The 25,430-nt window shown below is 37.8% G+C and overlaps 1 protein-coding gene across 1 annotated transcript; it reads left to right on the top strand.

Annotated features, from left to right (window-relative positions):
- The first annotated feature begins 13,329 nt into the window (after nucleotides 1-13,329).
- Dynlt5 (dynein light chain Tctex-type family member 5) lies at nucleotides 13,330-22,486 on the top strand. Its single transcript, XM_046451164.2, has 3 exons — nucleotides 13,330-13,433; nucleotides 19,639-19,763; nucleotides 20,895-22,486. Exons 1-3 carry the CDS (start codon nucleotides 13,346-13,348, stop codon nucleotides 21,096-21,098), a joined length of 417 nt encoding a protein of 138 aa, XP_046307120.2. The 5' UTR covers nucleotides 13,330-13,345; the 3' UTR covers nucleotides 21,099-22,486.
- The last annotated feature ends 2,944 nt before the right edge of the window (nucleotides 22,487-25,430 follow it).

The following is a 25,430-nucleotide window of genomic DNA, read 5'->3' on the forward strand; positions in this document are numbered from 1 at the left end:
TGGTTGGAGAGGTAGAGGTTCAATAGTAAGAAATGGCCTTCCATGACCGGGATATCTCCACTACCTTTTTCCTCTTTCTTCCAACAAATAAGAAAACGTGACCCTAAATCTGGGAACTGGAAATAGGTCCGGGCCTTAGGACCCCACCCGCCTAAGTGCCTGGGCTTCGAAGGTGATGCACAACGCGCGCGCGCGCTCGCGCGGAGCTGCCCAGCGCGGTGATCCCTAGAAAGCCCAGCAGCGCGAGTCCCAGGTGGTCCTCCTGTGGCCAGCTGCTGCACCTCTAGGGACCTCCAACTCAAGTTCCAATTGGGGTCTTCCCGGGGTGGGCGCGGCCTGCGGGGGCAGCTGGGAAATAGCTAAGGAGGGCGAGGGCTGCCTCTGACTTTGGAGCAGAACATAAACGACTTCCGTCATCTGGCCGCCTATGTTTCTCTCTCCACATCCCTAGTCCCCTTGCAGGAGCACTCATGCCTCATCCACACAGGCCCAGCGGGGCTCAGGCCGCTCAGATGCCCAGGCACACGCCCAGGGCCCGCCCTGGCACTGAGAATACTGGAATGTGTGGCGTGATCTTGGCCCTTCACACTCCCCTGCCTGTTCCTGTTCCTGCCTAGCGCAGTGTTAGGGCTCTGAGATGCACAGATTATGAAATAATTTAAGTGAACACCTGAATAGAGGTAGGCAGTGAGGGCATCGCAGTCAGGGCGCAAGTCTGGAAGTCCACTGCTTCTAGATTTTAAATAAGCCTTTGTGAGAAAGAGGTAGGTTTTCCAATAAATCACTTCATTGAAGTTAAGTCCTGTTAACCCTTTACAAAATAAACCGCTTTTGATAGAGAAAAACAAACAACTCCTCCTAGGGGAAGTCAGTTCATTTTAATCTTTAAAGTTATAGTAACAACAACATGTGTTAATTAGTAATCATTTGCCAAGATTAAATATGGAAGTAATAAAAATACAGGTTTCTGGTGTGGGTGTGGAATAGCATCTTCTACATGTGGCTCTTTTCTCAATTACTTTCTTCCTCTTTACCAGTTCTGCAATTTAATATTTACTTGGGTGAATTAGATATACTGTTGCATGAATAAAAGTTCTCAGAGTTCTATTTCCAGTTGTAGTGACCAGAATATCAACACACACTATGTATTGCTCTTGAGGAAACCTCACCTGGCCATTCTAAAAGGCTGGGTAAAGGATTTATGTATAGTATTTGGGTAACTAAAAGGTTTTCAGATATTTCTTTTGCCATTTTGCACAACTTGTCTTCCATACAGTGTGATGACGTCAGACTTCCCTAAGGACAAAGCTGCTCGTTCTCTGAGGAAAGGGGGGAGCGTGGACTCTCCAAGTGGTCATGACTTTCGCCGGAAGGAAGGTCCTGGGCGCGCCAGAGAGTGAGTGATGGGTGTCTAATGACTTAAATTCAATTATTGAAGAAAAAGGTCCTTAATGTTCATCAGCAGGGGAAAAAAAAGTCCTGGGGGACATGAAAAGAGAAAATGGGCAAATACAAGGCTATTTTGGGGGGGCTTAAGAAAAGGAGGGAAAGCTTAAGTGACATGTTGACCCTATCAGCATTTGTAGTGTTTCACAGATTACCCTGAAAAACCCTGTTCCCAAGAGAACCGCTACATGTAATTTGCACCAGCCGCCCTTACAAGTCTCTTGAATTCCTCTTCTCCATGTCACACAACTGCACTTTGTACATTTTTAGAATCGATATGTACATATATAATATACTTATTATTTAGTACAAATTTTGTACTGTATTTTCATGGTCTTCGTATCATTTTTTTCTGTTTTTTTTTAAATATACTTTTCAATGGTTGTATCATCTTTTATGAATTTACAATTCTGGAGTAGTTAACCATTTTCAAATTACTGGCATTTTTTCTTTTTCACCATAAAATATCTTTCTGCTTGGTTATTTCTCAACAATATAATTAGTGGGTCAAAGGATAATGAGTACTTTGTTTTGTTCTTGCTACATACTGCATTTACTCTGCTAAAAAGATGAATTTCATGGCACTCCATTTTGACCACTGTTGGCAAGAAAATAACAAATTATCTGATGCAACAGTCAATAATCTATGTAATAGATTTTCCTTCTTAACAGTCTCCACAGGGCCAAAGGATGTGGTGTATTAATCCCCATGGTTGGGAAGTGGGAGCTGGTTTGTTTGCAAAACAGAGACTAGAAGAATTAGAATAATTGGAATTCTGAAACCAAAAGCTTTCTATTCTCAGCATCTTTTAGTGCACTTAAAGCTCCACCTTCAGTCTTAGAAGTTCATAGATTACATGTGCAATCTCCCTCACTTGCAAATGAAAAATGAATATAAAGGAAGAGCAGTCCTGGCATCTGTCAGAAACATAGGTGGAAGAATAGTTAACTTTTGCTTCTAATTCTAAACCATTCTGGTTGCTACCTCCAACATTTAAGTAAACAAAGTCTTTTTTTTTTTAATACAAGGGATTGAACCAAGTGTGTTTTCACTGAGCTACATCTTAAACCCCACCCTCTTTTTTAAAATTTTGAGACAGGATCTCCCTAAATTGCTTATGCTGGCCTCAAATTTGAGATCTCCTGCCTCAATTTCCTGAGTTACTGGGATTATAGGTTGGTTCCACTGTGTTCAGCTAAACAAAGTCTTTTAAAATTGTTTTAAAATAATTGCTTAAATTCAACTGACTTTTATCAAGAAACTATTCAAATAATCATCTGATATAATGTCCCCACAATTTTTTTAAATGCCCTCATTCAAAGACTAACCTAACATCCTTATTTGCATGGTTTTCATTTACCTCGTCCTTATCAAAACACATTAGAAAGTCATATAGATGCAGGGTTTGGTGAAGCTTGAAGAATTAAAGATCACTTTTTAACCCATTATTGATGAAGTATAAATTGAAATTAAAATTTCTAATGCAAAAACTATTTTTTTTCAACACATTGGATTTTTATCTAACAACTACTTTTAAGTAGCGCTCACTTTGGTTTGGACTCTCAAACAAAACATTTGAAATGGATCTTCTACTTGCACATTTTTCCTTAAACAGCCAATGAACAGCTTCCAAGTGCCCTTGCAATGCAGACTACTTAGGAAGCCATCATCCCAGTTCTCATTCTACATTCCATCCCATGGTCTGCTTCAGTCAGAATAGCTGATCCTCCTTCGTGATATAAGTCCTCCACTGTTAAAAAAATTCCAGAAGCTCAGTGGCTATCAAATGCAGGTATTGTTTGAAATTGTAGTGCTTTACAATGCCTTATAGAAAAGCATTAAGTTTGAAAATTATTCCAAACCAAATCAACAGCATAAAGCATATCGTGAAGTATCTTGAGGACTTATGACTTCATCTCATTTCATTTCCCCCGTTAATACAATTGGGTGGACATCTTTCTTTCTGCGAAATAACTGAGGCTTGTAAGATGAGGATACAGAACAAAACATAAGTATGGCATCTGGAGTCTACAGATCCCTGCCCATTCCCAAGGCAGCATCTTCCCCAACATTCTGCAGCATCCTACCCTCTGGCCACTATCAGCAATCCCTCTGCTGTCTGGCCTGGGGCCATTGCCCCATGCTGCTGCACTGTGGTGCAATCCCACTCCTTGTCTAGATTGCTGTTCTTACACTCTTGGGGCTTCCCTCTTCCCCTCCTTTAGATCTTAACTCCATCTCCACCCCTCCAAAAAATCTCTCAAATTACCCAACCATGACCACCACCTCCTCCAAACTAAGTTGGAGGCTCTTCCTTTTTCTCCTGCTGCTTTCCTTTTCTACAAGAACCTGTATTTAGAGATCTTCTCATCTGTCTCCTCTGATAGACTGTGCACTTTTTGCCTTTGTAGCAGTAATCACCCTAAGAAGGAAGACAGTAAAGAGTAGGTGGGGCTGCTGGCAGGCTGCTCCTTGGGTGTGGTATAAGGAGCACAGAGTTAGCCCTTCCATTTTGGTTCTCTGTCCACCATCTTCTGCGGTGGTAACCTGTGCTTAAAGGGTTCCTGGGAGTAACCAACATCTGAGTGCCTTCCAGTTGTGAAAGAAAGATTGAGTTTACATTTGACAAAATTATCGTCAACTCTTCTCTGGATTGGGTCTTTTTTGTTGAAGTTTCTGGTTTTATTATAATGTAAATTTTATGTTTCAATAAGAAAAGAAGAAACCTCCTAAGTTGGACCTCCTCAACTCAACATCTTAACTGTTGACACAGTTTCTTTCTATACCTACATAGTTGTCACCAAATTGCTTCTGTACATTTTAATTCTATTTTGTTTTCACTTAAATAATTTATGATGCAATCGCTAGCATTCACTGAGTCCTTATCATGGACTTCATTGATGCCTTACAGAGGCTCTGTAACAGGGGTTGGCAAGCTACAGACAAGGATCAGGTACAGATGGCCAACTGTTTTGGTGTGGTCTCCTGGCGAGGTATGGGTTTTACATGTTGAAAAAAACTCAAAAGGAGAATAGTATGTTATGTCCATGTGAAAATATAGTAAGTTCAGGTTTCAGTGTCCACAAGTAAAGCTTATCAGAACACAGCCGTACCTGCTTACTCCTGTGCTGTCTCTGGCTGCTGTCACACTGTAATGGCCCAGTCGAGCAGCTATGACAAAACCCATAAGGATCCTAGGCAAAACCAAAAATACTTGCTATTTGGCCTTTTACAGAAACGTTTGCCAACTCCTGCTCTATAAAGATAGGTGTTACTCTCTTCCCCGTTTTACAGATGAAAACAAGCTTAGAGAGTTTGAGGCTCTGAAGCTTCAGAATTAGCAAGTAGTAAAAAGGCTTTTGCTTATTAGTCAAGTATTTTCATTCCCAGAAAATTTGGCAATGCGTGTGTAATTTTCATTAATGATACTATTTCCATTTATTCACCAGAACCTTCTGTCTCCCATCCCTAGGTCAGAGCAGGTACTCACAATGCTGTCTTTCTGGCTGGAAGCTTAGCCTTGGCAGACATGGAACCGAGTTTGAACAGATGTGTTCTTAAAATAGAAACAGAAGCTGTGAGGTCAAGTTTCTTCTCAGGATAATGTGACATGATATCCAGACTTACTTTCTCTGAAAACTAGAGTCCTTCTAGATGCTCAGGGTGAAGGGTGGGGGCTAAAGAATCTGGCTTTTACCTCAAAACAAAGCTACAGTGACATTATGTAACCAGAACTTTCTGTGTTCTCCACTTGAATCTACTGAGGGCCACACTTTATACTTTTTCACTTATTTATTCAGGGATTAGTGAGCTTCTATCAGGTGCCAATTATTGTGCCACTTGTTATATATATGTTTAAAAGATAGGTAACTATGGGGTTCCAAATGAGAAAAACTCATCTTTCTAGTGAATGGAGAGCCACCTGGTAACTCTTTTGCACAGTAGGGTAGGTCTTTCCAGTAAAAGTAAACAAATTAGAAAGAATTGTGTTCATTACTTCATTTGAAGCATTTATGAACCACACAGAAACCATCACTGCTCTTAAGGAGTTTATAATCTGATGGGAAAGACAATGAACAGTGAACTTAAATGTGATGAATTTGTTCTGAGATTTTAACCCTCACTACTGTGAGCTGCTTTGGAGCAATTAAAAATGGTATGTCCAGGCAAAATATTAGATGATCAGAGCTAGGGACCTAATTATATTTCCAGCTACATCAAACTAATGCCTCAACAAGATCTGATTGAGATATAGCTCCCCCCACGATGAGAGAGAAGCTTGGAGAAATGAAAATGGCCATGTTTCCAAATCCAACCACAACAATAGCTAGTTTTGTATTTTACAGGTAGTTAAGTCATTTAACATACAATATCCATGTGCTTAACCTGTGGGTTAAATGGAGAAAACTATTATATTATCCTCCACTTACTTTTGTAAATGGGGAAATGATGGATTCAGAACTGATGGATTTTTTGATAGATGGTACTGGGAGAAAATATGGAGGAGAAGCTATAAAGCAAACAGAGGAAAGCATACGATAATATGTTGTGTTCTAGGAGTAAGGAAAGTTATCTTCAACAAGATCCCAACATGAAGAATCAAGTGGTAAAGCAGAAAGGTGTTTGATAAATATAACTTCAATAAAATTTAGCATTTCTGTTTAGTAAAGGATATAATAGATATAGTTAATAGAATGTAGGAGATATATGTTTAAAAATCTTGCATGTTAACAACAAAAAGGATATACATTTTTTAAGAGAGAGAGAGAGAGAATTTTTTAATATTTATTTTTTAGTTTTCAGCGGACACAACATCTTTGTATGTGGTGCTGAGGATCGAACCCAGCACCCCGCGCATGCCAGGCGAGCGCGCTACCGCTTGAACCACATCCCCAGTCCCAGGATATGCATTTTATACAAAGGAGATAACAGTTTTCAGAACCAAAGCCTAAAAAGCTAAGCAGAATATGAAAAGATGCCCAAGTGCACTTGAAACCAGTAAAATATCAATTAGAACTAGATACCGTTTTGCACCCATTCAAATGGCAAAGCATAAGAAAGGAAAATAATACCAAGTATCTGCAAGGCAAGTGGGAATAAAAGTCTTCGATCTATTCAGCAAAAACATCTAACAGTATTTTAAAATTTTAGCTATCTGTGTGTTCCTTATTCACTCAGCTTTCTCAGAGCCAAAATCAGTTTTCCCAATGGCCCACAAGTCCCACCATAATCTGGCTACCTGACCCCTTTGTAATAATCATCCTTTTTCAGCTCCCACTACTCTGGCCCCTGGACCCATTCAATCAACAGTTCAGCACTTTTGCATGTGCTGTTCTCTGTCCATGGTATACTTTTCCTGTGCCCATCCACATGGCTCACTTCCTCACCTCATTTGAGTATTTGCCTATGGATATTTAGTTTGACCACTTGGTTTAAAACTGCACTCAGGCCAAGAGCAGAGGCACCTGTAATCCCAGTGGCTTGGGAGGCTGAAGCAGGAAGATCATAACTTTATAAGCCAGCTTCAATAACTTAGCGAGGCCCCTAAGCAAATCAGTGAGACCCCGACTCTAAATAACATATAAAAAAGGGCTGGGGATGTGGCTCAGTGGTTAAGCTCCCCTGGGTTCAATCCTTAAGCAGGATGACTGCATTCAGGCACCCTCTCCCTCACCAACACCCAAACTCCTGTAATCTGATCTACTTTTCCCTGTGCAGCTGTCTCCTCATACAATACATAATTTAACTGTTTAGTATTTACTGTCTACTCTCTTTCTTTCCTCACTACAATGAGTTCTATGAGGAGAGAGACCTTAGTTAGATTGTTCCAGTACTGTATCCCAAAGATCCAGAATAGTGCTTGGCACATAATGATCCCTCAATAAGTGTTTTTTGATCATCAAGTAAATAATTAATGCATTATGTTAATTCCTGAACAAGCAAATTCTAGTGCTCACAAAAAAGTTAGATTCAAAGGTCCATGTACATATGATGTCCAGGGTGACTGGGGACTTTTACCTTGTAGGCATAAGATGTATTTAGGCAAATAGAAAAGTGCTCATTCAAATATTTCATACAAGATACATTTTTGGCCTCTTTGCTGAGCATTCTATCATAATCTAGTCAAAAGAAAATGAACCATTTAATCTGTGTTAGAAATCTGCTATGATGGGCCATGCCCCTTCTTGATGATCCCATAGTAACAAAGAGGTAACCTTGGCACCCACAATCCCAGTGTCACCTCTCTGACGATTGCTGGGTACAGTGTGGTTTTGAACTTGTGTGCTCATTCGGGAGCTACAACAACAGTTTCCTCAGCTATCCTTTACCATCACCTCACCAATAATGTGAGTAAAACACCCCAAAACTACACCAAAATTCAGCAAACTTACTGAACTCCCAAGAAAAGGATTTTTCTATGCATATTTTATCTTACATTCTACATCACATTTGTTAAAAATGGGTTTAATTTTTCTTGTATTACCATTAACTCCAACTTTGCTTAATACATTGTGGTCAAAAAGTACTTCTTGAATGATTTTTTTTAAAAAATCAAAAGAACAAAAATATAAATTAGAACCTGAAGATTTTTTCTCCATGCACTCTGACATTTCTCCACTGGGCGGCAGCACATGACCTTAGCAATAACTTCCCCCATCCACCAGACCCTCCCCTCCAAAAAACATCTCACTTCTTCTTCTTCTTCTTCTTCTTATTATTATTATTATTATTATTATTATTATTATTATTATTATTTACTAGAGATTGAACCCATGGCCTTGTGCATGGGAGGCAAGCACTCTTATCAACCGAGCTATATCCCCAGCCCAAAAAAGGCCCACTTTAATGATACCACTAAGGAGATGGTGGCTCCAGGCATTTCTTATTTACAAAGACAAGGAAGAGATGATACTTCTTTTTTTTTTATTGGTTGTTCAAAACATTACAAAGCTCTTGACATATCATATTTCATACATTTGATTCAGGTGGGTTTTGAACTCCCAATTTTACCCCAAATACAGATTGCAGAATCACGTCGGTTACACATCTACATTTTTACATAATGCCCTATTAGTAACTGTTGTATTCTGCTACCTTTCCTATCCTCTACTATCTCCCCTCCTCTCCCCTCCCATCTTCTCTCTCTACCCCATCTACTGTAATTCATTTAAGAGATGATACTTCTGACATTTAGTTACCTCTTGTTTCAGCTTCAAAACTTCAAAGTAAACAATAATGTATTGTAGGTTTTTCTTAAAAAGAAATAAAAGCTGGGAGAAAGAATTTTTGATGTTTTCATCCAAATAAATGATAAATGTTTGAAAAGATATGATTACCTGATATGATTACCCTGATTTGAACATTACACAATGTGAACATGTATCAAAACATCATGTGATACTCAAATATGTACAATTTTATGTGTCAGCTAAATAACTAAATAAATGGTGAAAAATGGCAGTGAAAATGTCTGAAAAGGAGCTCTCAATAAGAATAGATGCTATGGTGTCTGCTGATATTTAATTGAAGTTATTGTTACTGTCTCCAACAGTCATAGCAATAAGACAGGCCTTGTAGTCTATGTAATCCATGGATGGGTCAGTAAGAAAATTTGCAACATGTTTTTGAGAAAATAAATTTCATCAAAGAATAAATAAGTTCCACATTCTTTTTTTTTTTTTTTTTTTTTTTGCCTCCTTGCTGCAAAAACCACAAAACACAGTAGTTGTGAATGTGTGAGGAGAGAAGAGAGTTAGTGTCTGAAGGGCACTGAGCTAAAGCTCATCCAAGAGGTGAGGTGAGGGTCAAAGATACCTGATGGAACCTCTGTTGTAGCCCTGGATGGATGCACAGGTTCAAAGCCATATTGCTCTCAGCAATAATGAGAGGTTAGTATGAGACATTTCCAAAGTCAGCCAGCTACAATATAAGAGCTAAAGTTTGTTATTTTGTACAATAGCTCTTTCTCCGTGAAAGCTAATTTTTAACTGTTCTCATAGTAGCACATACAATTGCCAGCATTCACTGAATTCTGTATCAAATTTATACATTTTGATATAAATTTTATGGGACAACTGAAATTCATCCACTCAACTTGCAATGTTGTGACAGGTATCCAATACATATATGATGATATACATTTATATATATATATATATATATATATATATATATATATATGTATATATATATATATATATATATACCATTAATAATTAAAATTGTAATTTATTTCTGGAGTACCTCGTTTTATCTTTAAAGATTTGAAAGGGCTTGAGTGATGCTATTTATTGGTAGAAAATATATCCACATTTTTCCTAAGTCAGTGTTCTGAACTTAATACTAAATCCCCCAATTTTAAAATATAGGAACTCTTTCATTTCTAAAAATTTGCCACACCCATATTCTAGTTGAATGTTATTTGCCCATATAGCAAGTATTTTTAATATTTTAACTCTTTTCTCAAGGACTAAATACCTTAGTTTTTAAAATTCAGCTCATTCTTCTTTTTTTCGTTTTCTCTAATCCATCTCATTCTGATATCAGAACTATCAGATCTGGGTTTTCAAAAATACCATAAATAGGGTTTAGGGTGGAGCTCAATGGGTGAGCACTTGCCTAATGTGTAAAGCTCTCATTTTGAGCCCCAGTACTTCAAGCAAACACACACACACACACACACACACACACACACACGGTTTTTGAAAAGTAAGATTTTCTTACAATTTTTCATGAAGTTATAGTCTTGATGGGGACATGGGCAGCCTCGAAAGGTATGGAAGACAATTAACTAAACATGATAAAGGTTTCCAGGTTTCCATCAAACTATCTGAAACCTTGTCCCTCAAAGCTTCATCTCCTCCACAAAATTAACGTCCAGTTTCATATTCTATTGCTTGAAGCATTGCCCTCAAAAGTGGCAAACTGCATCAATTAGAATTTATGTCAGTTACACCTAATGTGTCTTATAATTATTTATTTTATTTATTTTTTTTTTAGTTGTAGATGGGCACAATACCTTTATTTTATTTATTTATTTATTTATTTTTTAATTTATTTTTTTATTGGTTGTTCAAAACATTATAAAGCTCTTGACATATCATATTTCATACATTAGATTCAAGTTGGTTATGAACTTAATTATTTATTTTAAAAACAAGCAGTAGTTTAAATAAAATAGGAACTTATTTTTCTCTTACATAAAAGAAGCCTAGAGGGAGGCAATTCAGGGAACTGGGCTTTGGTCATTCTGATCTATATGATCCACAGGTCATCTCAAGGACCAAGAAGCTGCTGAGCTCCTACCATCATATCCATATTCCACTAACCAAGAAGGGGAAAAACAGGTTTCTGTTGGTTAAATTCAATTTGTTTTGCTTTTGAGGAAGCTTTCTCAAAATCTCTGCAGTTTCATTTGCATCTCATTATTTCAAGCCATGTAACTACAATAAGAAAAAGAGACTAAGAATTTGCCTTTAATTTAAACAGAAATATTCTCACAAACTTAGGGTTCTGTTACCAAAGAAGGAGAGAACAACATTGGAAAGAAAATGGCTGTCCATGCCACAATGCTTATTACAATTTTATTTATGATAATGGAATATTGGAAACAACTTAAAAGGTTCAGTGAATAAATGGTTAACAAAATGCAGAATATTCATATGGTAAGTGCTGTCTTGATATTTAAAATATTGATACACACTACTCTTTGTTGACATGGAAAGTTATCCATGATACAGTTTCAAATGGAAAGCTAAAATAACACCAGCAGCTATGCTACAATTCCATATGCAAGATGTATCACTGAAAAGAATTCTTAATGTGGATAGTGGTTAGGTAACCACTGAGGTTTGTCATTTTTGTATAATTTTATTTCTTTGTAATTTTCTATGTGCTTTCAATTTTTAACAAGTATACATTGTTTATGTGACTACTGTGGAAATAAAAAGGTACTGAATGAAATCGTCTTCAAAAATTCATAAAAAGCCAATCTGTAAAACTTTCTATTTGCATGCCAATTTTTTACCATTAGAGTTTTTTAAAGCTGCCCTTATGACACTAATTTCATAGCAATGATACTATGAAGTACATGATTATTAATCTTCAGTAAGTCTGAATAAAGCAATAGTGAGGATTGTTTATAAAAATTCTTATTTGCCTTAGTTTTAGTCTTAGACTATTCACCCCAGCTAGTTTGAGCGTTGTACCAACTCTACTTCACTGTCTCTGAATTTTTAGTATGGTATTTAGTAGAAAAGAAATAGAGTTTTTATCAAAACCTTCTGAAGTCCGTGCATATAAATTTTAATTACAGTAATTGATTATGTCAAGTAGTTATTTTCATTCTGTCAGATATCATCATATGTGAGACTTTGTCACTGGGAACTCAATAGGGAGCTCAATATTTGAAATCTGTCTTCTTCCCAACATGTACGACATTAAACCCTTTGCTTCATTTCCTTTATCTCTGAAATGGGTAGAATAATGACTCCTTTGCTTATGTTACAGGATATTGTGAAGGTTTTAAAGTGAGATAACTGATGGTAAATGTTTTGCAAAGCTGAAAGCACCTACCATTCTGGGGTGCACTGAGTGATCTCAGAATAGAGGGGCTTATACAACATGGGGTTTTCAAAGCAGAAACGTTCATCTTTGATACTACCCACAACACCTGCGGCCGCTAGAGCCAATTAGGTTGCTTGCTACTTCAAAGGGCAGCAGAAAACTGAGGCACACAGGTGTTATAAAAAAGAAGAGAAAATCACTAATCCAGAAACCCACCACGTGGGGAAAAAGAAGCCAGTATTTCCTGCATCCCTTTCTTGGGCTGGTTGGGTAAACCTTAATTTATTCTGTAAATTGTATTGTATTAAAGGATTTTTCAGGTAAACTATCCATGGTGTCCTTAAAAATATCAATTTGCAAGAAGTTCATTAATTCCACAGAGCTGAGAATTAAGTATTTCAACTCCTTACAGAGGAAACCCCCAAAGGGTTAAGAACAGATATCTCGTTCTCATTTAATTAAAGCAAAAAAAAAAAAAAAGCCTATTTAGAAAAGTGGTCACTCTGTTTACACATGCTATTCCAGCATCTCCTTTGAAATGACATCTGTCTCAACTTCCACGTTCACAGGTGGAGGAAATTGGGGGTAGAGAGTTCGCAGTTGAATTTCATCTGTGCTAAACTGAATTAAGTAGTGCTGGAGGGACAGTGGGGGCTCCCCTTTGCTTGTGTCTCCTATTTAGCACCTGGATAAGCTCAGGTTGCCTTGGTAATCAAGCCCAAACTCTTTCTTAATGTTGAAAAGGGTGATTGATGCTTATTGACTTAGAATAGTTTGGGTGAATTGTGGTTTCTTTCACCACGTAGATAAGTTTCTCATTTTTCTCCTTTATACTAAAGGGATTTGGTAGGAACGTACAATAGTGAGCTTTTTATAATACCCCATGTATACACAGATTTGTTTCCCAACATTATAAGCTCCCTTATATATCACCAGTCCCTTGTGAGCTTTGTCTACTTTGAGGAATATTTTTGCATCTGTGTTAGAGATGCAATTGGCAGTGGCTTTTGAAGCAGACACTCTGTCACACTATAGACATACAGCAACCCAAGGGCACTTTCTGGATGGCCAGATGACCTGGGTAACTCCACCAGCCTTCAACCACTCACTGATACTTGCTCCAACTAACTTCTCGTCATCTCAGTTGTTTCCATCTCTAACATATTTTAGACTTTAAATAGGTCACTGGAATATTTATATAAGACTTACTTGAAATTTCCATAGAGAAGATTTTACCTCTGTAAATATATTAGCTTAAAGCAATAGTATGGGTTTTTTAAATTATTATAATAAGAGTGGTTAAAGTGTATTTTCTCCCTTGCTTTTAGCTCTATGAGTACCGTGTCTTATATGGATGAACCAGGCCAACGTGACGAGGTCTCTCGCCTTGCAGTCCAGATGGAGAACACCTATCAGTTGGGTGTGTTACTTAATCACTCATCCCTCTTATAAACTTATGATAACTGATGTTTACTTAAAATGATATCTGATAGCCTGACATTCCTAGCATAAGAACCTTAGTTGATTAATTTGATGCTGCCTTAGTTTCTTCCTCTGCAAAATGGGAACATCATCTATTGCCTGCCTTTCTTTACCAGTGTTTCCTAAATACAAAGTAATTCACTGGGAGGCATTGATGTGTGTTTTACATAACTGAATTAAGATTTTCTGGATGGAGTTATTATATACATTTTACACACACACACACACACACACACACACAAGTTAAGTGAAAGATATATGTGTTGATGTTTTTTATCCAACAAAACCAACCAGTACTGTTGATGGGTGGAGGAAAAATCTTCAAGGCAGAAGCAAATAATTTGTGGTCCCCTGTTGACAGAGATGTTTATCTATTACCACAGAGGTTTCAGGTCTTTGAAAACAAAGATCTTTGCACCTGCCCCTATACTCCCAAGTGGAGCCCATAGCAAATATCTTTTCCCATTCATGTTTCTCATAGACCTACTTGTTTTCTCTAAATATGTACCTGCCCACGATTATCTGAATTTATGTGTAATTACTGCTCTGTAGAAATTCCACAGAGACTTCCCAAGAGGAAAAAAAAAGAAAAGAAAAGAAAGGCCCCATGAGCCAGGGTAATTCCATCTGTGACCAGTTAACCCCAAGAAAATTATAAACTACCAGTGCATCCTACTAGACCCTGTATGCAGTTTTCAACAGTAATCTCTAAAACTGCATGGATTATAGGGCTTCATAATTAGTCAGTCGACTAGGTTTCCACTAGCTAATATTGCTGCCATCAATACACTTTTATACTCTTTCTGGTGACAATACCCAATTTTCCTTGCGGATGTTCCACAACCACCACCATTACCACATTTTGTCCACTCAATTCTGCTGTGACTAACGCTGGCTTCATAGATGGCTCAGTAACTGATTCTGGATGGCATGTAACCCTGGTCAATCCAATAAAAACTTCTGAGATTAAATTCAGGAAATATTGTTTGAACTGTTAGAGAAGCAGATAAAGCCATGGAATCCAAACAAATGTAGGGTCTGTGGCATTTTCTACCATCTTGCCCTCACATGAAACTGAGAGAGAACAACTGAATCCTGATGCCATATTTGAATCCTAAATCCAGTTGGCTACCTTAGACTTTTCAGTTTGGCGAGAAAAGTTTGGATCAGGATTTTTCCCCTCTTATAACCCAAACTTCTTAAGCACTGGGGGCCTATACCCTTGAGCTATACCCACTGAAAAGCTTTGAATCAGATTTCAAAAAGATAAGGCAGTTGAAATGTGAATTCCTGTGTTTCTTCTTTGTAAGGCTACATTTTCACAACGTATTTCTTTAAATAGACAAACTAAATTATCTTGTCAGTTTTAGTACTGGGTGTTGGACCAAGTTAGAAAAGTAATTTCAGGAAAAGCTTAGTACAGATAAAATATTTCCATATTTTCTAATAAAAGTCTGCATGAATTATTTATTTATGATTAAAGTCTCTTTATATTCCACAATCCACTTTTTTAAAGCATTCAGATAGCCATTTTAATCAAAACTGTATTTCCACTTCTACTTATTTCTGGGCTTATTTTGCATGAGAAAGGTACTCTGTGAGCCTTTAGTAAAATTTTCTCATATCTGCACAATGTAATACTGGCTAGAAGAGTGGGGATGGAAATCAGTCAGCTACCAGCTCTATCATGTTTAAATTTTTATTTTAGCCAATGACGTTAGCATCACCTAAACACATCTTAAGTGTATAGTAGGTTTGTCCTCCCTTTGAACAATTACAGTTACCAAAATTGAGGTGCAACGTGAGTGTAATTCATGAAAGTAGGAGAAGAAATGGAGAAAGTTTTTTTTTTTTAAGTAAACATAATTTGCATTTTTTCACTAATTACTAAACAAGAGTACAGAAGAACACACAGGCTTGGGATCTGATACATCTAAATTTGAATTCTAGTTTTGATAAATTCTAGGCAAATGATATTTGAGTCAAGTGTTTAACATCCTTGAATCTTAAGTTTCTTCATATGTAAATAAGGATAATAGTCTATGAGAATCAAATGAGTTAATCTATTTGAATTGCTTCTCTATTGGTTTCTATTGCTCCTAAAAGTGTCAGACTCCAGAAACATACCATAATCTCTAAGAATAAAGGCCTCCTGTGATATTCAATGTAGCTTCCTATTGATTATAGATTAAGTGTTCCATGAGACTTTTTCTGGAGTTATGATTAAAGTGGTGCCTGATTCTTTAAAAACGTTGTTTATAAGCATGAGGGCTTTTGTTAGCCATCTTTGCAATCACGCTGAGACAGCCTGCCTGAGAATGAAGCAGCATAATAGAAAGTAGAACCTACGTACTGAGAGGAGAGACAGAGATCACCTGAGCTCAGTTTTGGTGCAGTGCTGTCTCTGGTGTCAGATTTTTTTGGGCAGAACTTGTCAATCTCTCAGCATTGACTCTGTGCCACCCCATGGGTCCTTCCCAACCCTGGGGGCCTTACTGTCTTCCTACTTATCTCCTCTCCCATCCTGCTGTCTTCTCAGCAAGACGCATCCTCTCCCACCGCTTATTTCAGAGGACCATAACCACAGTAACAGCAAAACACCAATAAAATAAATATCTAATGAGTGTTTCATTATGCGGTACAACTGTTCTAAACATTGTAAATATTTAATTCATTTAATCCTAACAAAAATTAATATGCTGTGATTCTCATTACCCCAGCTTAGAATTGGGCATGGATATATTAAGTGATCTTTAGCTGTCCTCTTTTAAATCTATTTTTAATTTTATTTGGTCATGATTTCTTCACATCTTTGCCTTTAAATTTCTAAAACAGTTGGGGTAAAAAGCTACCTTAAAAAAAGAAGAAGAAAAGCTAGTCAATTCTGAAAGTGACTTCAGAGCAGCTTAATTTGAAAATCATCATTGACTCCTTTATCTTTCTTTCTTTCTATCTATCTCTATCTCTATCTCTCTATCTCAGCATCCCAATCTAAGCAATGGATGATGCTGGATGTGTAGGGAAAGGCCACAATGAAATGAGAAAAGAAATTTTTATTTCTATATTTCAAAATGTTTTCAAAATAGAAGCTTGTTAATAGGATTGGGGGGAAAAATGAGCAAAGTATGGAAAGAACATTGGTACAGCTGGACAATGGGAACTACTGGGAACAGGGACTCAAGTGTCACCCAGATTCTCTTTCCAGTGCTAACCTGTGTGCAGGCTTCCTTTCTACCATGAAAAAAAATATGGCCTTTGGCAGTTCCTAAGATTCATAAGTCTTCTGCTAAAGAAAGAGTTTGACTCTTTTTTTTTCCTAGTTCCAGTTTAAAATAAGAGTGTCTAATTAGAAAGGACTCTAATTGGCCTGTCTCAGGGCAGTGTCACCTGTGAGTCAATCAACCGTGCTCAGAACTTGAGCTTATGGAAGGTGAGAGGTAGATCCTAAAGAGCCACATGAGTGGAGAATGAAGAGATCAGTTCCCAGAAGGGAAGATACTGTTTCCAGAAGGAAGAGAGGAGCACTAGGCAGACAAAATACCTGCACTCAAGGAATTTGCCATTTTCTAAAGGAAATCATGCCTGTAAGTAGATACAATGCCAGGCAGAACTAAGTTCCATGTGAATGACGATGGCCAAGAATATTCAAATGGAAATTTTCTATAAGGTCCACAGGAAAGTAATAGAACTGTATGAATTGGAACTAGTTTACAGGAGCACTTACATGTGTCGCTCTATCTCTGACCCCAAGCAGCAGGAGCAAGCCATTCACAGATTGATAATCTCATGTCTGTTCCATAGAAGAAAGATTTCTGCTGAATAATGGTTAGTTTTAATAGTGGTTAGTTCTCAGAGTCATCGTATCACATGTGTAGACTTACTTCCCACCGTGATTTAAATTGAAGTGAGCAATTTCTATATTATCCAAGTGAAAATACTACTTTTGGATCCTCAGGTGACTAGCCTATGGTCACAAACTACACCCTTCTGTTAAGTTCAGCCTAAGAAACTTCAGCAGGAAGATAGAAGGGAAGACTGTGCAGCCTGGGAATTCACTTTCCTGGATCCTTGCCCATGGGCTCATCTCAGCCAAAGGACGATAGCTGCTCACAAGGGAGCCATCTCCACACAACTGTTCTGGGATTAAGAGTTGCCTTCCCGGATTCCTTGAGCCAAGGGTTGGGTGAGGGTGACATACTCACTTCCACTGGCCATGAGGACTGCACTATTGCCGCAGTCTGGCTGGGCACAAATGCCGCAGTCTGGCTGGGCACAGAATCACGAGCCACCACACAGCTTGTAGATTCAGACAGCAACTCTTTATTCCCGAACTCACACCAGCCATCTACAATCACGTTCTGGGGAAATCCACGTTCTCTGCCCAAATCCACCCGACTGGGCTTCTGTCTCCCAAAAAATACTGTCTGAATCCCGTGAGAACTCAAGGGGAACTCAGGCAGCAGGATACGCCCTATTCCCAGCAGGAATGATCTTAAACCTTAAACCTGGAACCTAAACCGGGAACGCCCTAAACCCGATTATCCTAAACCGGGAACACCCTAATCCGTCCTGGTCCCTGAGCAAGGTCACCTACATGCAATGTCACTGCAAAATGTCCTATTTCCACGAGTCCTTCCACTAAGCAACATGGGGTACGCTGGCAAGGAAATTGTCATACCTACTTGGCTAATGGCTCCCAGCACACTATCCCTTAGGATTTCCTCTGACCCAGTCAGACCCTTGATTAAATCATTCTGGATTTTCCTAACTTCAGTTTGCCATGTTTACTTAGACCCTGACAGATACAGGCATTAAAACTAAACTTATTAATAGATACTGATGATTTCTAAAAGAGAATTGGATTTCCCAGTCTCATTCCTTCATCTTTATCAGATGACTCAGAGTGTAGATGTCAAGCCCTGACACAGTTGCCACGTTATATCATGACATGAGCAGATGACCAGAGGGGTCATAAGGCTAATATTCCAGGGATGCAGGATAAAACAAATTCGTGTGAAATTATGACCTGAATGTGAACTAAATGTGGTTGAAAATATAAACTCTAGTATTAGACAAACCTGTCCACCCCAGCTCTGCCACTGTGTGATTCTAGACAGGTTAATGAAATGTACTTAGACCTGTGTATTGGAGATAACAAGGGAGATTCACCTCAGATGTATAAACAATTATATAAACAAAAGTGAAGTGCTTATCATGGTGCTTGATACATAGAAAATGACCAGCAAAAAAAAAAAAAAAGTAGCCATTATTTGTGTGATGATTATTATCTATAAAGTGTTTAATTCTATTTAAATTCAGATATCATACATTAAATATTTATGTGCTTAGCACTGACTTAGACTTTAAAAAGGATAAAATCCAATCTTGCTTACCATTTCACTGGAGAGAAACTCAGGTTTGCCTTAGCTATTATCAAGTGGATTATGAGCCAGTATAGCAGCAGGGACCAGTGTGCGGGAATTAGGGAGAGCTGAGGGATGAATTGCACCTGAGGGGAAGTTCAAGTCTATCTGAAGAAGACATCTGAGCTGGACTTGAAATATGAGTGGATATTTCTCAGATGCACAGATGGGGAGTGGTGCTCCACTTGAAAGTAAGTGCAAGAAAAAGACACATGAGCATCCTTTAAAAAACAGGTGGGCTCCAGGAGCCGGAGCAGCTATGGGAGTATGGGAGCTATGGCAGGGGAAGCAGAGACCATAGGTTGGTTAGGAGCCAAACCGTAGAACTTGTTGAGGGAAAAGTCACTTCAGGGTCCAGGGTTTCAAGCAATTGTTCTCATTGCAATATGGTAGGTAAATTAGAGGATGTAAGAGCTGGGGAGCCAACTGGAAATATGTTGACACTGAAGTTAAGTCACCAGCATGGGAACTAGGAATAAAGATCTGCAAAGTCGAACAGTGTTAATCACACTCTGTACATAGTCTGATGTATTGTCTTCTTTTCTTCCCCCAGAAAAACTTAACTGGACACCTCATTAGGACCTCTTTCTTCCTTATTATATAGAGGCCACCAGACTAGTAAAGGCCTCTCCATGTTTCAGTGTTCTCTGATTAGCCTACGGGGCTGGAGGATATGATTTTAAATTACTTCTTACAAAGAACTTCCATGTGTATTTTCAGGTCCTACCAAACATTTTCCTGTGGTCACTGTTAATCATATCTTGCAAGATGTGTTGACTGACTATCTGCAAAAAGAAGAGTATGAACCAGAGTTCTGCAGACAGATAACTAAAACAATTTCAGAGGTACATGTGTGATTTGCCCAAGTGGTTAGCTATTTGCTGAAAGCATAACACACCTTCTACTTTTAATGAAGGAAATTCACCATTCAGTAGTAGTTAAAAAATTATATTTTATCAAACTATTTATTATGTCATACGCCATATATGTGTTGTATAACAAGCATTTGTCTAAAACAATGTGGTTTTTTTATTTCTTCTAATTAGTTATACATGATCGCGGAGTGCATTTTGATTCATTGTATAAAAATGGAGCACAGACTTGCATTTCTCTGGTTGTACTCGATGTAGAGTCGCATTCATACAATCGTATATATACTTAGGGTAATGATGTCTGTCTCATTCCACCATCTTTCCCACCACCCCACTACCCCCTCCCCTCTCCTCACTCCCTTTTGCCCAATCCTAAGTTCCCTTTCTCCCCTCATTAAAACAATGTATTTTGTCATGTATGACTAAAAAAAAAAAGAATAAAATTAAAAGCAATAATAAGGTAAAAAACAATGTATTTTGAACAAAAATATATAAAAACTACTTCACTTTAAAAATTTTTATTGTAAAAGATAGTGTTTTGGTCATCATTTTCTTTTCACCATAGCAGCTTTTTTAAGAGCCATTAAATATAGACAATGGATCCCCAAATCCTTTCTAGTTTTATCAACTAAATTACTATCATTTTAGCATGGTTTCCTCTGCTTTGTGTTTTTAGTGAACTATTTAATAAACCTTTGTGACTGCTCAAGTTACAAGAGATTGCAGAGAATGGCTCCTCGTCAGACCTTCAAGACAGTGTGACTCTAGTTAGACTAGCCTAGTGCTAACACTCTTGAAGGGATGCTGCCTTAATTTAGGTTTTCAAGAACACAGCATTAAATTGCAATGTGCCCTGAATGAGTTTTTCCATGTGCCTTAGAAAATGTAGATTTATTGCTGATGTTATGATTTTTCCCCTGGACATCCCATCACATGAGGACAGTTCTAAAGGAAATCATAGCTTCAGTTCTACAACCACTATGGAAAGCATCTACGATGCATCACACTGTTTTTTTAAATCCACTATGTGTATAACAAAGATTGAGATCTCTGAGTTTCAATATGTGGCTAAATGAGGAACTCCTCCTTTTTTTAAATTTCTAGGTTATTAAAGCCCGGGTCAAGGAATTGATGATTCCACGGTACAAACTAATTGTAATGATTCACATTGGACAACTGAATGGTCAGAGCATACTTATTGGAAGCAGATGCCTCTGGGATCCTAAAAGTGATACAGTTTCATCCTATGTTTTCAGAAATTCTTCTCTCTTTGCTCTTGCAAATGTCTATGCAGTTTACTTTGAGTGATTGAAAATGAGAAATGTTGATTTTTCTTTTCAAATCATGAAATGGGCTGTATCTGTGCACACACAAAGTGTTACTGTCAAAAAATTTTAAGACTAACACTTCAAACAACTGGAAGCTTTTGAACCTTTTCACATTGTAAGGATCAGGGTCAGGGAGGGTGTATGAGAGAGTCTTGTTTATCCACAGCAGGAACTAAGTCTTGGTTCTGTTGGATTGTTTTTCATAAACACAGATTCTTATTAAAAAAAACTTTGGATAGTAACTATTTTAATTATCCTTTAGCTAGAAAGTTAGAATTTCCTGCAATCCTTTTTGATGAAGAGAATTTTTGGCAATATATGACTATATATCCTGGCCAACAGAAGATAGTGGAATAGTCAACATGGTGTACACAAATGATAAATGTTAATATGCCTCAGTGCTGCATTATAAAGGAATACTGGTTTTCATTTTGCACTTAATAAATTGAGCAGCATTCATTAACTGCAATTATTGTTACATGTACCTGACAGTTGAAACTGCTGAGGTAGAATTAATGACTTCATAACAATTACCATGGTCCCATGGGGCCTCAAGCTAAAACTAGAAGCTCTTGTGGGCTGTATGCACTTTACAAAATTGTGGAAGGACCGTACATTGGCTCTCCGATAATGGAAACTATAACTGAACAAAGGCTTTTTAGGACACTGAAGTAAACATTATATTAAATATACATGATGCTTAATAGTAAATGTATCTGTAACACATAAAATCACATATTAGAAAGAGACACTACTTTTAAATATGCACTGCCTGATGTGTCTCTGAATAGGTTCTCCCCCCACTCATGAAATTTTACACAAAATGTATAGCTGGCAGCTTAACAAATAAAACATGTATACTTACCATTTTGTTCCTCTGAATTTAATACTAAAGTGACCCAGTGTGGTTTTGAATGGATGGGCATTAAAATTTACAGGGCTGAAATAGCTTATTATTCTGCTAGTTAATGTATCTTATACCATGGATCATTTATTTTTATGGAGCTTTCAGGCCTTTGTGTGCATGTAAAACGATGCTGTGTTGTTCCTGGATGGTAAGTCGACTGCCTAGAGGACGTTCGTTAAAGGTCAAAGACAAATCGTTCACATATGGAGAAAATTAGCAATGTTATAGTCCCAAGGAAAAAATGATGTGTAATTCATATCAAAAAGAACTTAACAAATGGAAAAACCAGTCATTGCTTTGTACTTTTAAATGTTTGGGTGTCTTACTCTTCCCTAAAATGTAGTAAAAAATGCCTGCCTTTTAAATCCCTTTCCTTCTCCTTTTTCTGGCTTACCAAACGACTTTTCAAAGTGAATTTGTCAATTTTCAGGGTTTTTTCAAAAAAATTTTTTGGCTGTTGATGGACCTTTATTTTATTCATTTATTTATATGCGGTGCTGAGAATTGAACCCAGTGCCTCACACATGCTAGGCAAGCATTTTACCACTGAGCCACAATCCCAGCCCCAATTTTCAGTTTTTTTCTGTTAGTGCTTTCATGGGAATATGTGTGTGTGGTAATTTATCACAACCAATATTTGTCCCGTCTCCACAGGTCGATTTTGGATCTGGATTACATTATAAATGTTGTAAGTAGATGAGCTTTGTGTTTTCATTACACATTTGTGAACAACTTCCTTCTTGGACCAATGGCAGGGATAATCTCACAACAATTTTGCATGAATAAAGCCGAATGAAGAAACATTTGTAGTAAATAGAAAGCCAATTGTAAAAATTTTTTAAAAAGTAGTTTTTTTTTCAGAGTGCTAAATTCTAATCCACGAAATAATTTATCAGCATTTATCCTAAGTTTTAACGGCATCAAAGCCTTAAAACATGGTAACAGGTAAAAAAACAAAAGAAGCAGTTCCTCATCACATTGCCATGTACTACTGTAATTCAGATGAATTCAGAGATGAATTCTAGCAATTATATAGCAGTAGAAGAATATACAGTAAAAACCAATTTATTGTGACTAATTTAGGAGAGTGCCAGTTACCACACAAAGCCTTGGGGTAAGAAATTTTTAAAGAAATGATACTGTAAATTTGCAGGAGTTATTTTACTCTAAAAAACGCTTAACATCCCTGGCATTTCCCTAGGCTTCCTGTGTGCCATTCTTCTTCCTGGACCGGCTGTGTCCCTCCTCACCTCAGAACATTCACTTATGCTCTTCTCACCTCAGAACACGCCTCCCCACTCCCTGTCAGCACCTTTCTTTACTTTTCTGAGTCAGCCTCAGGTCTCTCCTTCTCTCCAAGTCCTTCTCCCCCGCCCCCCCCCCCCCCCCCGTTGCATCCTCCTGCTCTCTCTTCTCTGATGACTCTCATAGTTGAACTCCTGCTTGTTCCTCAGTTAATTTTTTGAATATTAGTTTTGTTTCCCCATACTAGGTCAAAATAATTGAGTACATGGACCACATATCCTGACAACACCTTACAAATAAAATCTAATTCATCCTTACCCTTAAGTACGTGGCACAGAGTTGCCCAACTCCAAGCTTCACAGAAAACAGCAAAGCACAGTTCAATCTTTGAGGAACGAGATGGAATCCCATCAGAATAACAGATGGAAGGAGACCCTCATCGTTATACAAAATACATATATGATGATGTGAGGGGAAGAAAAAAAAGAGAGAGAGAAATGTGTCACATTAAATTGGGTAGAGAGAGGTGATGGGAGGGGAGTGGAGGGGAGGGGGGATAGGAAGGGCAGCAGAATAAAATAGACACTAGTATTGCTGTAAGTATATTCGTGGCCGTATAACCAATGTGATTCTGCAACCTCTACACTTGGAAAAATGAGAATTCATACCCCATTTGAATCAAATGTATGATATGTCAAGATCATTGTATTGTCAGGAGCAACTAATTAAAAAAAAAAAAAAAGAATGACAGAAGTACACAGGTGACCACAGTATAGGGCAGAATTTGTTGTCACAGGAAAAGTTCAGGCTGCTTTTGTCTGATTAGAGGATTTATGGACAGCTTCGTGAAGGGGAGTAACAACTTCATCTAGACTATGAAGGGGGTAAGTAGAAGTCCAACAGACACAGGAGTACAGCAAGGAGTATAAACTGGATCAAACACAGCATTTGTGAAGGTAAGTTGGTTAGAAGGTGGTAAGACTGGAAGGTGACTGGGTAAGGCAGTGACACTCAGACCAAGGGGAATCATCAAAGGCTTTTCAGTAGAGCAGTTTAGGTGAAGCAACTGTGAGCAGATGGTGGAAAAGATCAGGAAAAAAAGTAGGAGAGATGAGAGGTGATGAAAATCTGATCGAAGCAATGGCATTGAAAACAGGAGACAGCAGTTGTGTGCGACGTTACATGGACAACGTCTGAGGCACTCCGGCCTGGAGAGATGGCCTAAGGTTTCAAGCTCTGGGTGTTTTCAGACTTCAGACCAAATCCTGCCATTCCAGGCACTTTTTAAGTAAAATTAAATAAATCACTGATCTCACCAAGCTGCAACTTCCCTGTAGTAAAGTAATAATAATGTTGGTGCCTACCACACAGGATTTTGGTAGATGAAATTCATATTTGCTAAATTCAACAGCATAATCCCTGAGAGATAGCCCCTGATGAATAGTAGCTCCTGTGATTGAAAGTTTAAATCTAAGTAATTAGAATTATGATTCTGTTAGCAAAAATAGGGATATCAACAGAAAGGGTTTGAGAAACAAAATACCAAGTTTTATTTGTCACTGGGAGTTTCAGTTAATAGTGGAACATTAGATAGAGACAGCCTCGGGCAACAGAAACAGCAAGACTAGAGCTGAGAAGCCACATCAAGGTAAGAGGTTTAGGACTTGGCAGTCATCCAAATGGAGACTTAGCATCTTCCTCCTGCTTTATAAAATATTCATTAGCCAAATCTTCAGCAAGCATAGTCAGTACTAATAGCAAATTACTGAAAACTCAGTTAGCTCTGGGAATATCAACCAGAAACACTCCCCCAAAAGCAGCAGGGAATTTATTTTTCCCCACAAAACCAAAATTAAGTGATGCCTTCCTTTATTTATTCATTAAAAAAAGAAAAAAAAAATCCTGCATGATCCCTTTGGGTTGTCAGACATCAAAAGAAATGTAGTTTCTTTAAAAAGAAATGTTAGCTCCTCCAATGAAAGTATTGATGCTGTCATCTGCTGTCATTAACAGAATGACTTTAAAGAAAACACATAATGGGAGGCCCTATGACCAAGTCCAACAGATTATGTGCCCAAAAGTCAAGGTTAGTTTAGTTCACTCACTTTCTAAATTCTTGGGAATTATTCTATACAGGGGAATGATTTTTAAAAACGACAG

The sequence above is a fragment of the Marmota monax genome, unplaced genomic scaffold (genome assembly GCF_021218885.2).
Source record: "Marmota monax isolate L192 unplaced genomic scaffold, Marmota_monax_Labrador192_F-V1.1 WCK01_AAM20220418_F8-fsc00023, whole genome shotgun sequence".
Classification (NCBI taxonomy): domain Eukaryota; kingdom Metazoa; phylum Chordata; class Mammalia; order Rodentia; family Sciuridae; genus Marmota; species Marmota monax.

Bases quoted from the DNA above. Each gene is read 5' to 3' on its own strand.
- Dynlt5 (XM_046451164.2), top strand. From the start codon at position 13,346: ATGAGTACCGTGTCTTATATGGATGAACCAGGCCAACGTGACGAGGTC. The intron at 13,434-19,638 runs GTGTGTTACTTA...GTGTATTTTCAG, and splicing joins GGAGAACACCTATCAGTTGG to GTCCTACCAAACATTTTCCT. The intron at 19,764-20,894 runs GTACATGTGTGA...TTAAATTTCTAG, and splicing joins TAACTAAAACAATTTCAGAG to GTTATTAAAGCCCGGGTCAA.